We start from the raw sequence: 18,021 nt of genomic DNA, 5'->3' as shown, positions 1-18,021 counted from the left end.
ACCTCTGTAATCTCTTTCAAATCTGCTATACTAGAATATAACTTTTCCGCCCTATATTTTTACGACGCAGAAGATCCGCGTACTTACAAAACTGTCTGTCCTAAATGTAATTCCTGTCGTAGTCTCGCTAGACCTGTAACTCGTTGTAAATAGTCTTTTTTACATTCCATATTTTTAATATTATTATAATCATAATGTCTTTTCTTGTTTCTTTTTGGGCCCGCAGTAAATGGCTAATGCTGTCGTGGTAAGCCTGTCAGTTGTAGCGAAGTCAATAAAATAAAATAACAACTTTTATTTGGAACAGTGGAACGGCGCATGTAAAAAACTAAGCTTTTGCAGCTCGGCTTAATATAATTACCCAGAATACAATCTACTAAACTTAGAGACTTTTATTACGTTACACAAGTATAACTTAAAATAAATAGGACAAATATTGCATGATATTGTGGGGGAAAAAACCAATCAATTTTTTTTTAATTTAACCATTTGCTGCAAATGAGGTTGTCCAGAAAATATATGAAAGACCTATTTGATCACAGTAAAATATTGAAATTATACTAAAGTAAGTCGTCCAGGCCCCAAGCCCCTAAGAGGGGAGGGGGAGGAGTTAATTTAGTATCGTATGGTTTTGGTATAGAGGAAGGGTCACCAGCTGACTGGTATAGAGGTAATATTGGTCTAATGGAGGGGAGGAGAGGGGAGGGGGGGGGTAAGGTAGTATCGTATGGTTTTGGTATAGAGGAAGGGTTACCAGCTGATTCCCTGGGACTGGTATAGAGGTAAATTGGTCTAATGGAGGGGAGGGGAGGGGTAAGGTAGTATCGTATGGTTTTGGTATAGAGGAAGGGTTACTAGCTGATTCCCTGGGACTGGTATAGAGGTAAATTGGTCTAATGGAGGGGAGGGGAGGGGTAAGGTAGTATCGTATGGTTTTCGTATAGAGGAAGGGTTACTAGCTGATTCCCTTGGGCTGGTATAGAGGTAATATTGGTCTAATGGAGGGGAGGGGAGGGGTAAGATAGTATCGTATGGTTTTCGTATAGAGGAAGGGTTACCAGCTGATTCCCTGGGACTGGTATAGAGGTGATATTGGTCTAATGGAAGCATAGGTGTGTAAGAAGGGTAGAATGTATGTTTGAAGTGTAATAACAGACAAATTAATATCCTCTCTTCGTGACCCTATCAAGTTGTTACATTTAGATTTCTTTTAAAGAAACACACATGCAATTGTTCACGTTGCCTTTCCAGGCCACTCTGATATAAATGATACACGCACAACTAGTACAGCCATCGATATAATTTAAAATGCAATTGCCATGCAAGATTACACGGTCGCTTGATCAGACTTGGGTAAAAATGCATTTTACAATTGCAAATTTTGCAATCTGTTTTTGTTTTGATCATTAAAAAATCTCATCATTTTTTAAATACAACTTTTTTTTGTATTATTTGATACTTTGTTGATAGAATTGGGCTGTTTTAGCGGTACGATGTAATAAAATTCGCCGTGATTCAAACGGATTTAATTCTCCACTTAGCTGAACATTTATTTGCATGAGGTTTTATAGCAGCCTACGAAACTATTTAACACTATCGTTATTTTATTTTTTTATTTCTGTATTATTCAATATTTCATAAATAGAATCGAGTTGTTTTAAATGTACGATGGATTAAAATTCGCCGTGATTCAAACTGATTTAATTCACTATTGAAATGAACATCTCGTTTGCATGGGGTTTCATAGCCTACGAAGCCACGTGTCACGCTCGGATGGCTTTAATTAAGAGGCTTTTAGGTGTAACTACATTGACATTGACGTATCGCCAAAGGCAAAATGAAAACGATTTTGACAGCTCTGATATGAGTAGCGTTGACAAGTAGTAAATACGTCGGTGGTGATGGCGGAATAATCATGTCTGAAAGAATGCCCCTGCCCCCCCCCCCCCCCCCCCCCCCCTCCTCCCCCTTCTTATTGTAATTGTTTCAACCTGCATAAAAAAAATAGAGGAAGTGCCTTTACTGGAATGATTTTGACTTACATGTCAGGGCCGTAGCATGGGTGGGGCACTGGGGGCATGTGCCCCCCCTCCCCAATATTTTCAAAAATTATAAGGAAATGACCAGTAGGGGCGTGGCTGTGCCCTTATTGTTTTTGTAAAGTTTCTGTATCGTGGTTGGCGTCGTGGTTGGCCTTATAATCTATATTTTGTAGATGTTGAGTTTTTAGCCAAAAATACTATATCCACCTTCTATAAAAGAATTCCACTTGGTTCATTTCCTAGTTGCCTAGTGATGATCAGGATCTGTGGAACCCCCCACGAATATCGTTTAGATTCCTGTTGACTCTTTTGGTCGCTTGGTAAGAAGACCATTAACGGTTTCTGTGTTTGGAGAGCTCATATGTCTTATTGTGTTTTCATGCTAGAAGAATCGAGCACACTGACTCTACAATAAATACACGATACACTATAGTACAACTCACAAAACTCTTTCTATGGAGATTTCTACTATGAGCCACTGTGAACGTTTTAAAAACTTTTAGCCTTTTATTTTCAAGATCTTAAAAATAAGAAAAAATCATTTTGAATGTGAAGGTCAAGGAAAGTTTAAGTGTTAAATTTCGGCAAGCTCCAATAAAAAATCATTTTGAATGTGAGGAAAGTTTAAGTGTTAAGCTTCGGCAAGTGTTAAATTTGAATGATAGTTAAAAGACGTGTTTTCGGTGATTGTGTAGTTCCAGAAAATATCCATCTCCCCCCCCCCCCCATTGAGTGGATTGGAAATTCCGGGGGGGGTTGAGGTGTTCAATAGTCCAGGAATTGACAGAGGGGAGGGGGGGCTAAAATTCCCTTTTTCCTTAACAGTTACTGTATTTGTTTTTTTTCAGTGGGTTGGAGGGTTGGAAATTCCAGAGGGGTGGGAGCTCATTCCTCCGACCCCTTCAATAGGGAGGGGGGGGGGTATGGATATTTTCTGGAACTACACATTGCTACAGTATCAGGCGCGTACGTGCGCACCCCCCCCCCCCTTGGCGGCCAAAAAGTGGGTCATTTCTTATCAAGGAATCTTCAAATAATATGAATTTTCCATACGATACGCGCCTGAAGTATGTGCACAAAACAAAGGCCTAGAGGGTTGGTGTGAACTTTGAACTACAAGAGATAACAGTCCAGTCTTTTGTTAACTAAAATATATAGAGACCACGTGTTGTGAGTAGGTTGATATACTCATACTCATATTTGTAGCGAGACTAAAAGCATACCGCTAAAAACCGGGGGGGGGGGGGGGGGCGCTTATTCGAGGAGCTGGAGGCGCTTTACCTTTTTCGATCAAGGTTAAGGTGTTTGTGTTTTGTTGAGGTGTTTCTACTTGATGCGCATTTAGGGTATGTGTCGATTTGTGTCAAAGAGTAATACTGCGATGTTCTCAAGTATAAATATTATTTATTGCCCTTAGAAGCACTAGAACTAAGAATACTGATGAGTTTATTTTTGTATCAAATAATACACCAAGACGAAAATGAGATCTTCAACAGTTCTGGACATTTCAAATGTATTATGTGCGATTCATACGTTGAAATAGAGGAAGAAAATAAAAAAAAGTTGCGTTTTAAAACTGTTGCCTCTGTCTGACGCGTTAAACACATGGTCAGTCAAGTCGATAAATTGCTACTTATATTCGCATTAGCATACACAAGTAACGCGTTAATAACAGACAGTCTTTTCAAACTCTCTTGGCTCGCCACAAAAAAGCAACATCATGTAAACTATTATCCACTGAGTGGGTAATAAAACTACCGCCTTGTGTTATTTTGGGCTATATTTTACCAAGCTCCTAAACGGTATGTTTAATTAGTCTATAATTTTTCCATATTAATATAAAATAATATTAAATTTTATAAAAATGAATCTTATAATATATTCCGAAAATATGCAATTTTTTATGCACTTTACGCTCCAGACTAACGTAAAAAAAGTTTTAATGGAAGATTTTTGCAACAGCAACCCGAAGCAATCCGTCTGAGAAAATCGACAAGCTACTTGAAAATAATGTGTTTTAGTAAGCTTGTGTGGGAAGTACTGCACTTCCGAAATAACTTAAAAGTTCTTAATCTTGTTTTTGTTGTAGTACCCTCACTTGCTAAATATCGTAGATGTAGATGTCGGTTAACAAAATGCATCCTTAAACTACTTTGCTTTATTATATTGTTGCTGAATTATATTGTTTTGGTATTCGTTCCATACTGTTGGGTAATAGGTTTTTCGCATATATATTTTTACAAATTATGAGAAGTATTTTCAACGTTGATACATTTCTATCATTTGATGTTCTCGTCTTTTATTCAAAGGATTTGTATATGTTTTAGTGTAAGCTAGCTAAATATACACATTATGGATATTTGAGAGTTTGCACGAAAAAAAAATCATTGGTACCTGTATAAAGCGAATGTCGGTAGTCAGCAAACATTTTTTGTCGCTAGTCACTAGTTTTTTTTAATGTTTTGTCGGTAGTCAGTTACTTTTGAAGCCGTTTGTCGCTAGTCGGTTAACCCCATCCAAATCCTGTAAACCGAGTCGTAAGCTGATTAACACTCTACGACTTGAGTTGTAGAGGTGTTGCGGGTGTCGCAAACGACTAAATCGTGCTGTCTAAATCGGAAGTACACCCTCAGGCCTACTCCTGGCCCTATATCGCTCAAAGTCGGCTATAGTCGCTTGAAGTTGCTTATAGTTACACAAGAAAATCTTGGCTAATTTTTTAAAAAGTCGCATATAGTCGCCTTTATTATTGCTTGTATAACCGTACCTTCAGGGCACGCATATCAAAACATGTGGATGAGTTTTATCAGTATCTCATACGAGAAAATGATGGCCGCGGCCGCTAGCCAATAACCTTAACTAATATTGCTTTTATATATTTTATACCTCCTTATATTCCCGCTAAATCGCAAATCACACAAAGAATCCATTTTCATCGACTAATTCCAGAAAGTAACCAAGATATTCTCAGCCAAATATCGTCAATAACTTACCAGACTCTATTCGTAGATTATTATTTTAAAGTTTCCTTACGAATAAACCGTTGTATTTTCAATGATAAACAATGAAAAAGGAGTGGTTGATTGGCATTCTTTAAACGAATAAAGCTTATTCAAGTGTAAAGAGCAACAAATCCATAACCCGACACCATAAAGACAAGTGAAAGCACAAAGAGTCTATTCTTCTTTTTGTCTATTAGCATTTGCTAGGAGAAATGTTTGCTCGAAAAACAGCGAACCTAGCTACACGAATGGTTGCGTGAGGATATTGGATTAGTGCGCCACAGACGCTATTTTGATCCAAAGCCCTTCAAATGCACTTGAGTGTTTCACTGTTGATGTGGCGCCTAACAAGATGACAACATGTCCCCAGGGACTTCTGGGTAATTTTTAATATGGCGTCCAATATTGAATATTACCCAGAAGACCCTGGGGACATGGCTGATGCTGTAGATGGTTTTGATGATTGAGTAAATGGAAAAAAAAAACTTACAGGAAAACTCAAAGGCGTTTCTTGCTCTCGTTCTGATTGAGAGGCTCAGTGTCATTATTGAATGTCAACCAACCACTCCTTGTATTTTTTACTTTGGAAAAGCATCAGTCTACTTTTGATGAAACTTTAGTCATACACAATTTCTTTTTAACAGATACGGAGTGATACCACGACCTCGTCAGGAAAGGCTTCATCGTCCATCCCATAATGCATCACGGGAGGAAGCGGAATTGCCCTAGCACATGCGTAGACCGCAACGAAAATGTCAAACCAATGGGAGTAGACATCGGTTCACAAACAAGTGAGAGTGCTTCTGCTTTCTTGAGCTCCCTGAACGACGCCTTGAAGTCCCGTGAGGCCTTTAGACCAGGCGATTCCTCAAAGCAATGTGACGTTCAGGCAGGAAGACAAGAAATCATTAAACCTCAGGCGCGCAGAGGGAGACCGAGGAAGGACTGGGGCTGGCATGAAAGCAGCGTCAAAGAAAAGAACCTAAGAGACGATTACAACCATAACTTATGGTTGGCGCAACAGGAATTTTTAAAAGAAATGTCGGCAAAGCAAAGCGTTGTCAATCGCGTAGCGCTAAGTGAGCGAGTTGGTTATGATCACGTGACCCTTGAAAAGCTTCATGGAATTGATCAAGTGCCCATCGGCGGAATTCATAGAGCTGATCACGTGACCTTTGACGAGCGAAGTCTGGCTGATAACGTGGCTCTAGGCAAGCGAAATGGGTTGATCTTTAATGGTCTTCGCAATGGCTTTGCGCCCTACTGCGGTCTTCAGCTAGAAAACAACCTTGATCAAATTTTGCCAGGCTCTGCCAAGGTCACTGGACATCACGTGACTGAACCACGCCCTGCACAAGCCAACAGTGATCACGTGACGTGTAGTGGTTATTTGGAACACGCGGGAAAGCGCTTCGATGCGGAACGCTGGCAAAGGGAACAAATATACCGTGACCATGCCCCGCCACTGAACAAATGGCCGTACTACGAGGAGTTCCCGCGGGATCTTCGATTCAACCTGTTGCGGACTAGCTTTGAGATCCCGCGAATGCCGTCTAGTTTTTGCCCCTGTCATTCGTGTTACGAAATGCGTGAGAGGGTGCGCGTTCAATGGATGCTTTCCCCGGACAGCTTTTTACTTGAGACGCAAATCAAGTTAACAAATGAGCGTCAGGAGATTGAATGTGAACACAGGGGGCCCATGATTATGAGGACCCCATGGCGTGAGGAGAGTGATGAGGGATTCCGGCGTGCAGAGAATGGTGGGAGTCCCCGGAGCGCAGAGGATGGTGGGAGTCTCCGGCCTGCAGAGAATTGTGGGAGTCCCCGGCTTGCAGAGAATGGTGGGAGTCCCCAGCGCGCAGAGAATGGTGGGAGTCCCCGGCGCGCAGAGAATGGTATGAGTCTTCGGCACGTAGAGAATGATGGGAATCCCTGCTATAAACAAAAGTGCCTAAGTGCCCGGGATGAAGAGAACAATGGAATTTTCCAGCGCGCAGAAAGTATCACAAGTCCCCGGCTTGAAGTGATTGACGGAAATTATAAGAAAGGACCTGTTCTTACAGCTTGTTTCAGCCTGGCGCCACGAGATGAGCACGTTGATGACTCCCATGTTGGAATCTATACTGAATCACGTGTTGCTCACAAGGATATGAAGCTACCAAGTCACGTGACACAGGAAGTCAACCAACAAATATTACATTGTTACAAGTCGCCTAAACGGCTAATCGACGAAATTAAGGGACCTTCTATTGTCACCAAGCATTCGCTTGAAAATAAGACAAGTGAAATAACTCAAAAACGCAAAGCCCCGACCTCAGAATACATGGGAGATTTTGAGACAGACAGAAGCGAAGCGCAGATAGATGAGCGGATTAAAATAAATGTGGAAAAACAAACTTTATCTGTGAAAACTCGGAATGGGCTCTGTTCTACCTGGAATGGAAGGAGAGAAGGAAATGATTATCAAAGGTCAAAATCATTTGAAGATTTTCAGATGGAGAAGCAATGTAAGATAAGAAAATTGAAAAGACATTCCTTAGACATGGGTGTGCTTATTGGGCCGCATAATGAGAAAAAATTTGATCAATTCGATGGAGATCTGTCGAGGAAAGTACCAAATAATGCGTACTTTGGGGAAATCAAAGAGAAAACAACACACAGAGAAAGGATCTTGACTTCTGCCTCTCCACCAATCAGACTCACTGACTCGAGAGAGGGGTCTCCACCAATCAGAATAACTGACACAAACAAGGTGTCTCCACCAATCAGATTGACTGATAAATGCAAGGCATCTCCACCAATCATGATCAGCAATGATGTAACGTGCTTGAAAATAAAGAAAGAGAATATTGAGTCGTATTGCATGACGGAAGATAGCGCCGATGTTGATCATGACAAACCCGGGTTTAAGCAAGATGCGTCTGTATACGCACTTGGACCACAGGACGTTCATCACGGACAAAGCGCATCTGCCAATTATAAGCAAGCTCAAAACTGTCAGTTACATCAGACAATACCCAATCACAAACAAGCACGGGTTATCAACAGCAGCCAAGAACTAACAACAACGGAAAGTTGTCATTCATCGGTTATAGTGGCCAATCAAAAAATATCAAAATTTGACAGTTTAGAAACATTGACTAAAGAGGGGCCAACGGAGAAAGCCGAAAGCTGTCAATCACCTAACATGTTGACCAATCACAAAATAGGCAATGATGCGACTAAATCCACCAAAGCTTATGGAGAAGAAATGAGTAAACACTGGCGTCGAATGTGCGCGATACTTCATAGCACTTCCCAGCCGGAGGACAAGCCTAAGGAATATACGTGCGAATTCTGCGGTCGAGCCTTCACACACTTGTCCAGCTTGAATAACCATACGCGCACGCACACCGGGCATAAACCATTCAAGTGCGACTACTGTGGCAAGCGATTCGCTCAGAGCGGAGTATTGACAGCTCATCTCAGGACGCATACCGGCGACAGGCCATTTAAGTGCCCTATCTGTGGGCGGGAATTCGCACAGACGACAACACTTTCTAACCATATCCGAACACACACGGGTAAGTTAACACCACGTTCACACTATATAGAATCAGTTCTTTCTGTGCTTTCGCAACACAGCAATTTTTAGATCTCTCGGGTTAGTATAACGCCAGATTCACACTATACTTTAACACACAGACACACAAACATAGCCGTAGCAGGCCACGTAATTCGCTTTGCTTGCAAAGCATTTACGAGTTATTGGAGGGACTTCTGTGTCACTCGATCGTCAGATCGTTGGATCGATCATCCGTAAACTTTTTGTGGTCTTTCTGTGCTTTCGCGACACAGCAATTTTTAGATCTTCCTGTAAACTTCCGGTGACCAGCTTCCGGTTAAAGCTTAGTACTATAAAAGAGCCTTGTCATCGACCTGTGACCTTGTGACCGCTACGGTCATTACGTGATATAGCCATAAAGTATATATAAGCTAGTTTATACAGAAAAGTCTTCGATGTGGGTTAAGCGTGCGCATGCGCCTTCGTCACTGACGTCAATCGATCTTCTACGGTTCAGTCCAATTCAAGTTGTTAGTTTACAAAACAAGTAAAATGCTAGCAAAGCTTTTAATTCTCCTTCTTCTAGTACTTGAAAATTCGCGTCTCTGGGTTTTCGCATTATTTGTTTAAATTTTTGCTGAAAGACAGATTTTTTGCTGAAAGAGCGGATGGGAATTCATATATTAGCTTAGTTAGCAAATTAACTTACTAGTACTAGTGAATGAAATTGGGGGCGAGAAAGTTTAGTGGTATTATTTTGAAATTTTATAGAATTTTAAAATTTTATAGAAAAAAAAACATACTAGTAAACAAAATTTCGGGGCGAGAAAGCAATCTGACAACGCGCCCCGACATTTGGTTTTCTAGTATAATAATAACTATACTATTAAATGAAATTACGGGGCGTAAAGCAAAAACGACATCACGCCCCGGGATTTGGTTTACTAGTAATAAATAATCATAATACTTATAAATAACGGGGCGTAAAGCAAAAACGACAACACGCCCCGAGATTTGGTTTTCTAGTAATAAATAATCATAATACTTATAAATTACGGGGCGTAAAGCAAAAACGACAACTCGCCCCGAGATTTGGTTTTCTGGTACCAAGAAATTACGGGGCGTAAAGCAAAAACGACAACACGGCCCGAGGTTTGGTTTATTCACGGGAATTAGGATACTTTGTCAGCGATTTCTCTATAAAATAAACAAAAATGAATCCCCAATTTATGTTAAATAATGAACTCAGCTAATAAAATATTTCTAACCTTATAATCCGAATTTCTATTTCTCTTGTCTAAAAACCCTAGCGATCGTTCGAAACATTTGAACGGTACTGTGTAACCATAGCCTCTTTAGGCCCGAGCCCGAGCCCGAGCCCTCTCCGAACCTAACTTCGTATTTAGGTTCTATATAAAATAAGAAGGGAGTGACACAACGCTTGATTCCATTGTTCGAAAACCTGCCTAGTTACGGCCAATGATGTGATGTTGGTATGAGACATGATTGACTGACAGCTCACCTTCTCTTTGAACTTATCTCGCCGCCGACACACACCCAGGCATGCGACAAGTGCTGGGATCGGGGTTTCTTTTTAAAATGTTTCTACGGACCCAGAACCGTATCCAGGGGGGTGCAGGGGGTGCGAGCGCATCCCCCCACAACGACCGAAAGTCCACTTTTGGTTCTCAGTAGACGTGCTATTTGTAGATAAAACTCAAAATCATAAGCTAGATCACTCTGGTTTTAGCCAAATCCGACAATAAACGTCCCGTGGAGATACTGCGAAGGCATAAAAAAGTCCATTTTTGTTCTTTTGGAGGTGGTTAGATTTTTATCCACCCCTACCACCTCGAAAAATTAGGTCCACTTTTTCGGATCTCGCACACCCCCCCCCCCCCCCTCCCCCCCAAGAAAAATCCTGGGTACGGGCCTGCTTCTTTATACAAAAAGTTAAATGACAGGAGATGGTCAGCTTATAATTTGATTTGCTCTATCCCCCCTTCTCAACTTCGCCATTAATAAAAACACTTTGCCCTCGGCCGATAACTTGAAGAATTTTCTGTTGTTCCGGGTAAAATTTCAAATTCATTTGGCAGTTACCAACATCAACAGTTAATAACATCTTTCGTTATTTGGGCGGGATTTGCTTTTCCCGCCTAGTTCGCTTAGTTCAATATTCAACATAAATTGAATCATTTTTGTTTATTTTACAAAGAAATCGCTGACAAAGTATCCTAATTCCCGTGAATAAACCAAATCTCGGGGCGTGTTGTCGTTTTTGCTTAACGCCCCGTAATTTATCGGTATTATAATTACTTACAACAAGTTAACCAAATCTCGGGGCGAGTTGTCATTTTTGCTTTACGCCCCGTAATTTCTTGGTACCAGAAAACCAAATCTCGGGGCGTGTTGTCGTTTTTGCTTTACGCCCCGTAATTTATAGGTATTATGATTATTTATTACTAGTAAACCAAATCTCGGGGCGTGTTGTCGTTATTGCTTTACGCCCCGTAATTTATAGGTATTATGATTATTTATTACTAGTAAACCAAATCTCGGGGTGTGTTGTCGTTTTTGCTTTACGCCCCGTAATTTACAGGTATTATGATTATTTATTACTAGTAAACCAAATCTCGGGACGTGTTGTCGTTTTTGCTTTACGCCCCGTAATTTCATTTAAAATAGTATAGTTATTATTATACTAGTAAACCAAATGTCGGGGCGAGTTGTCAGATTGCTTTTTCGCCCCTAAATTTTGTTTACTAGTATGTTTTTTTCTATAAAATTTTAAATTTCTATAAAATTACAAAATAATACCACTAAACTTTCTCGCCCCCAATTTCATTTATTAGTACTAGTAAGTTGATTTGCTAACTTAGCTAATATATGAATTCCCAAGAGCGGATAGCCAAAGCTACGACTTTTAAAGTCAGAGAAACACAAGCCTCTGTTAGCAAGGCCTTTCTTTGCAGGGTAATAAAAGAAAGCCTCTGTTTGCAGGTCAAGAAAAATAGTAGGGACTTTCATAAGTTGATTGTTCCATAATTCTTTTTTATAAATTAAGTGCTAAATATCAAACAAAACTTGTTCAAACACGCTTATTCATCAAGAAACGATCCATAACGATTTTGCGAATTTCTAGAATGTTGACATGCTTAAAATACATATGACTGTAGCTTGATTAATTATGTCGGGTATTTAACTTCTGTTTCCAAAGAAAATAGGGCGAAATTTGACATGCTGGCAAAAGCAGTTCGAACGTGAGATACCAATTAGGATAAAAACTAATTTTACTCAGAGGTTACTACGGCAATGCCTCGGTGGTATATTGGTACTGTCGCTTGTCTAAGACGTCAGAGACCGGAGGTTCGGTCCCTACTTTTTTTTTCTTTCTTTCTTTACTTTTTATGATAATAATAAATAATCAAACTGTTCTTGGTGTTTCATCACATCGAAAAGAAAGGACATTGTTATGTACTCCCAGCATCTTGGATGTGTTCATCCTTTGTTCAAAATTCATCCTGTATGTTGTTTTTTTTTTGCACACATGAAAATAACTAGAAAAATAAATTTGCATTCACGAGTTGGCTCACAAAGCCCTTTGATTACACTTAGCAACTCGAATCTGGCGCAAGTGTTTTATATTAGCCTTCAGTTATTTTTCAATACATTTCCCCAAAAAAATATCAGCCTCCTGAGCAAAGGAGCGAAGAAATACTAATTTACTACCGTTTTTCTTTTTTTCTTCAACTTTTGATAATGATTATTTAGTGGTAAACATTGCATCATTTACACAATCATACAGAGTCGCGTGCTAATTTTTCTCTATCATTTCCCTCGACAGGACAGAAACCCTTCCGTTGTCGCACGTGCTTCAGAGCGTTTGCCCAGTCCTCAACACGCAACAAGCACGAGCTGTCGCATTCCAGAGAGAAGCCCTTTAACTGCAAGTACTGCGATAGATCATTCTCGCAAAGCTCCACGGTCCTGCGACACATGCGCACGCATGACAAAGATAAGAGTTACCGCTGTGTTCACTGTGGGCAGGTGTTTGCTTACCTGTACGCCTTGGATAAACATCTTGATACTCACGGCAGATAGAACAAAGGCCCAGTAACCAGCACCAGCGGAGGGGCTAAGGGGGGAGGGGGAGTTGACCAAATTTTAGGCGTATATACTTGGAAATGAGACAACCAAAGGGTCTGTCAGCCGCAGCCATTTTGTCATCCTAGAAGGTACCAAGTATGGAAAAGCAAAAAGGATCCATTTCAATCGGTTGATTTGGGAGAATTCAGCTATTGTGATGTTTTTTTATTAGACTTACCAAGTGAAGTCTAAAACTTTGTTTTTAGATGGACATTTCATTATTTCCTCACTCATACGAATCTCATTCAATATCGAATGAAAACAATAACAATGATGTGGCTGAAGAAAGCTTTTTAGGTGTTATACTTTGTTTATATCCTTTCAAAACTGACCTTTCTGCATGTACTTCCCTGTTAAACGTACATATACACAGTACATGCCGAAACTTCTGTTTTGAAATCATAAACAGCGTATAACTTAACGGTCTCATTTTAATATTTGGTGGACTGAATCCTCCCCACCCACCCCCAATTCCCTCCTGTTTCACAACCCAAGAAAAGTGCTTGAATTTTTCTTACCATCAGCATCATAATGACAATGTCATCACAACCAACTTCTTTATCATCATAACCCCGAACACATGGCCACCCATTGACATAATCATCAACATCATCATCAGCTTGTTATAAGAGGGTTTTTTAAAGGCAAATGTCCACAAGGAGTATTTATATGTACCCATATACCCACAAAATCGATTATTTAAATGTATCTATATGTCCCAAAAAGTGGAGTATTTATATGTATCCATATACTCACAAAGTGGAGTATTTATATTTCCCAGCAAACAAAAGAAACACGTATTTAAACATGGGAAAGGAAAGTAATTGCTATGCCAATTTTGATAAACGGATTTTAACAGGAGCTTATACTCCAGGTTGGTTTTTGTAATTTGTAATATTTTTTTTTAGAAAGTAGATAGTTTTAACCCTTTAAAGCCGCATTGTCACCAGTTTCCTTCCGGAGGTCCGACGATAACCTCAACCGTTAAAAGACAAAAGAATCTAGTAAAATCCGAGATATTTTACAGGCCATCGGCTCTAAATTATCAATCACATCCTTAAAGAAACTTTCAATAAACACACTGCTTTCAATGTTTTTCGCGTTTTCCGTTAAAAATCATCGGAGATCGTTACGTAATCGACCGGAAGTGACAATGCGGCTTTAAGCAACGGCAGAAATCGGATGATTACCCACCTGTCATTTTGGTGGTTTCAAAAGGAAGGAATTTATATAAGGCACCATATAAATATGTGTATATCTGTTCAATATATGTTTTGGTCTGTGGTGGTGAAAAGGTTAAAGTAGATAATTTTGAACAAAAAAGTAGCATTTAAAGGATAATTTTTGAATCAATATTATTTTTAAATAAGTGTAATTGCTGAAATACAACAAAACTTTAGTTTTCCATGATATAAGGATCACTCAGTTAAAAGGAAAAAATGGCCACCAATTAAATCTAAATAATCCCACAAAGTAACAATATTTTGCATCTTCAAAATACATCGTAATAAAGTAGCTAATTATGAATACCTTAGAAGAGAATGGAGAAAAGATACCATACAACTGGGAACCCTGTATCTCTGCGCACGCAAGTTTATTATACCAGTGCCTTTCTAATCATTGTGGCATTTGTCTGTCTTTATTAAAGCCGCATTGTCACCAGTTTACTTTCGGAGAGCTGATGGAAACCTCAAACCGACAATAGACAAAATAACCTATTAGAACTTGCACTGTTTAACAGGCCATCCGCTCTTAATTATCCGCCACATCCTCAAAAAAACGTCCAATAGACACGCTTTTACAATTTTCAAATATTTTTGGCATTTTCCATTAAAATTCATTGGAGATTGTTAGGTTGATTGGACATCGACAGGAAGTAGACTGGAGACAATGCAGTTTTCCAAGTGAGAACGCTAAACATGGTGTCAGAAATGGAATCCATGGCCTGTTTGGTGAAAGCACAAGAAAAAAAATCATTCAAAACTGAGGAATGGACTCAATGGATCCCAAGATTCAATAGGTATCATGGGAGTGACAAATCATGAAACACATGGCAAAATAATTGTATGTGCACAGGGACACAGGGTTTCCATCTTATGCAACATGTGCCATATCACTTTCTTATGAATGCAAAACATTACCACAAAACACAGGGCATGTTATATGTAAAATGTACCTGTGGTGTAATCTCACGAGCTGTAAGCTCTCACATAAAATTATCTAACAGTAATAGCAAATAAAAATAGCATTTCATTTGAGATATCTTTTAAGGGCTTTGCTGCATTTTCTTTTTGAAGTGCCCCCTGATTCTCATGAAACCACAGTTAAAAAAATGAAATTCTTACGAGTTCTAACCATCTCTAGATAACTTTATTACATATCTTTTTTCATGTCAGCAAGAAAACTTGCTTTGGACCCCTTTGCATCAGAATTTTAAAAAATAGCATACAAGAACAGCATTTTAATCCATTGGCAAAGATTATTCCTTCAGATTATTTGTCAAATTCCCCCTGGTTAAGGCTGATTTCCATAAGATCGCACATGATTGCAGGTGGTGGTGTACGATTAAATAAAAACGCACTCATATGGAAACCACCTTGTGATCTGGTTGCAATTATAAGGTCGAATAAGCTGCGATTGAATGCAATCATATGGAAACGACTTTGCAAACAGAATGTGATCGGTTATAAGCCTATATGTGAAATGACTATGATTCTATTCCACCCTGGACTTGTCACATCACGCTAGACATAACCATCTCGCTATACTTCGCCATATCCACTTCCTGGACTAACTTCATGGTAGGTGGTCGAGAAAGAGCTCCTAACCAGTCAACTGCCATCTGACCGGTAGTGTAATGACCATTCAACTCAACAGTAGCATGCACGAGAGCCTGTCTGGTAACAATGTCCGGCTGTACTGCCACTCCCATTGCCAACAGGTCACAGCAAACGTAATGATAACCAAAACCATCTTTTCTCTGCTTGTAAAAATCAGCAGAAAGCTTGGAAATACTCTTTAGAAATTTTGATTTGTTTGAGGCTTGTGATGTTAGTTTCTCAAAAAACTCCCATTCAAAGTAATGCTTTAGGCATATTTCCCATGTCACAAGGGAGAGGGGGCATTCAAACTCATTCAGGGTTACAAAAGCTGCTTCAGGGTCACTATGGAAATTGAACTCAGCACATGGTTTCCCATCATTCCCTTTGGCCTCGCAGTTACCTCCCATTATTACAGTCTTTCTCAATCGCTTGGAGAAATCAGGATCCAGTCGAGAGGCTAGTGCAAGGTTTGTTAGTGGGCCCAAGGCGACAAGAGTAACATCATCATTGGCAAGCCTTATAAGGGCATCAACAGCATGTTCTTTCTGAAGGAGGCTCATGTCTGGAGTCTTGAGGTTGCTGGAATCACCCAGCCCATCATACCCATGAAAGTGAGAAGCAGATGGTTCATGTTTTGCTGAAACAGGTAGTAGGAAAAAAGGCACATTTATAGCCAAATCTGTTGTATAGTAACCAACAAATTCTCAAAAATAATACTTGACCAACCAATTTTTAAGAAGTTTGCAGTCACGTAGATATGAGGGGAAAACATATTGACTGCTCATTTATGTATCCAGCTTCCTATGTGCCTCTTTTACCTTATTGCCCCCCCCCCCCCCCCCCCCCCCCCCCCGGGCACAAAATGCAGTAACTGTTTAGGAAAAAGGCCATTTTAACCCCTCTCCCCTCTGGAAATACCTGGGCGTTCTTTTTTGGAACCACACAATGTGCCTACTGATACATTTCACCAAGAACGGAGGTACCTCTTTAGTTATTTTATCGTCATTGGCAGTAGATCACTGTAACCCGACTTGTCCAAAATACCCTACTAAATTACATTTTCTAATGCTCCTGTTGCTTGTGAAACCTCAGCAAATACAACTCCCTTTTCACATCAACAGCAAACATTGAGCAAAATGAGCGTTTCTAAATTCGCATGCATGCAACATTTGACAGGAAAAGTTTAATTCTTAAAGATCTTAGGACTTCTTTAGGAGAAGTAACCAATGTTTGTTACTTTTTTAAACAGGAAATAAGGTTTAAGTTGAAAGTATAAAATCAATGCATTTTAGAAAGTGCCCTAACTTTTGATCCAACTTGTTATCGCCCAAATTCAAAGTAGTGGTTGAATAAGCATCCCCCCTCTTAAAAATAATAAATAGTATGTGCACTTCCAGCTTCCAGTGACAAGACTATCAAGGGTACCCAGAAATATTTTGAAAAAGGGGCTTTACCCTGGTGCAAGAACCTTTCCCAGAGAGCACCTATGTACTTGTGAAGCTTTGTGATGCAAGTCATGCACATTCCACAGGTTTGTACACCGGGATAGAGCTAAAAGATACCGTACTCTGTCCCTGTTATTTGCCGGGAGTTGCAAGATTTTGGACTTCTTCTCCCGGTCTCTTGTGTTGAACACCAAATCTCCCACTTTTTAGCGACTTTTATCGCTTTTGAAAAATTATTCTATAGAAAATCGTCACTTCGTCTATTTTATATTAAAATATTTGAAACAATAATTTCCTTGTGTAGCGCAATTTATCTAACACCCTCATGAGATCTACAAGTTGATTTGTTCGTGAGAGCTTTCAATACGGCAAACGCCTGCAAGGGTAAACCCACCCCTCCCCCAGAAATTCATATACCCCACCCCTCCCCAAAATATTCTCAAGCCTCGAGATTTTCAGGTTGACAGGGATGTATTTTGTGTATATTTTCTGCCTACTATCTCTCACCTATCAGTGGCTTGCCCGCGCCCTTGAATACCGGAATATCTGTACGCTGACAGCACTCCAAAGTCTTCATCACGTTAATACACACTTGATCTAAAGATGTGTTCCCACCGACACATGTAATGGCGATTACCTCGGTGTCTTCTCGGCTAAGTGCTAACATAATTGCAAAAGCGTCATCAACGCCTGCATCACAATCTATTATTAACTTCCTTTTGATCATTTTTGTACCAATTGAGGTCTTGTTTGTAGCTGTGGGATAGAAATAGACACGAAAGAACGCTAAACAATGTGGTGTGTAAAGATTATGACCGTGATATAGACTGGGACGAGGTAGGAATCACACAGGAACCCCAAGTTTGAAAAAACATTTCTCTCTAAAAGACCAGTTTCTTTTCTAACACTTTAGTTAACTCATATTTGAAGACCCAATCAAATTTAGCATGCAGGTTTTCTTTAACATTGAAAGCAATTGAATAAAGTTGATTTTTTTTCGAGGGAACAGATTAAAAA

General features: G+C 39.8%; 2 protein-coding genes across 7 annotated transcripts in view; one reads left to right on the top strand and one right to left on the bottom strand.

Moving 5' to 3' along the window:
- Positions 1-14,995, top strand: part of LOC5513869 — a 35,852-nt gene extending 20,857 nt beyond the window's left edge. For 5 of the 6 annotated variants that reach the window (XM_048721582.1, XM_048721584.1, XM_048721583.1 and 2 more), the window contains 3 exons: positions 5,689-6,919; positions 6,974-8,607; positions 12,436-14,995. In XM_048721582.1, coding sequence (XP_048577539.1) covers positions 5,742-6,919; positions 6,974-8,607; positions 12,436-12,692 — 3,069 coding nt within the window. In that variant the 5' untranslated portion in view covers positions 5,689-5,741 and the 3' untranslated portion in view covers positions 12,693-14,995. Of the gene's footprint in view, positions 1-3,594; positions 3,845-5,688; positions 6,920-6,973; positions 8,608-12,435 lie in introns of those variants that run through there. The other variant, XM_048721585.1, reaches the window with a different exon arrangement.
- Positions 14,076-17,840, bottom strand: LOC5513902 (inosine-uridine preferring nucleoside hydrolase). The gene is made up of 2 exons (XM_001634074.3): positions 17,512-17,840; positions 14,076-16,196 (listed from the first exon to the last, which is right to left on the bottom strand). Exons 1-2 carry the CDS (start codon positions 17,729-17,731, stop codon positions 15,472-15,474), a joined length of 945 nt encoding a protein of 314 aa, XP_001634124.1. The 5' UTR covers positions 17,732-17,840; the 3' UTR covers positions 14,076-15,471.
- Between the last annotated feature and the right edge of the window lie 181 nt (positions 17,841-18,021).

This window comes from Nematostella vectensis, chromosome 14, assembly GCF_932526225.1.
Source record: "Nematostella vectensis chromosome 14, jaNemVect1.1, whole genome shotgun sequence".
In the NCBI taxonomy this organism is placed as follows: Eukaryota; Metazoa; Cnidaria; class Anthozoa; order Actiniaria; family Edwardsiidae; genus Nematostella; species Nematostella vectensis.
This window is presented reverse-complemented; position numbering and strand designations above follow the sequence as displayed.

Bases quoted from the DNA above. Each gene is read 5' to 3' on its own strand.
- LOC5513902 (XM_001634074.3), bottom strand. From the start codon at position 17,731: ATGATCAAAAGGAAGTTAATAATAGATTGTGATGCAGGCGTTGATGAC. The intron at 16,197-17,511 runs GTGAGAGATAGT...TACCTGTTTCAG, and splicing joins CGCGGGCAAGCCACTGATAG to CAAAACATGAACCATCTGCT.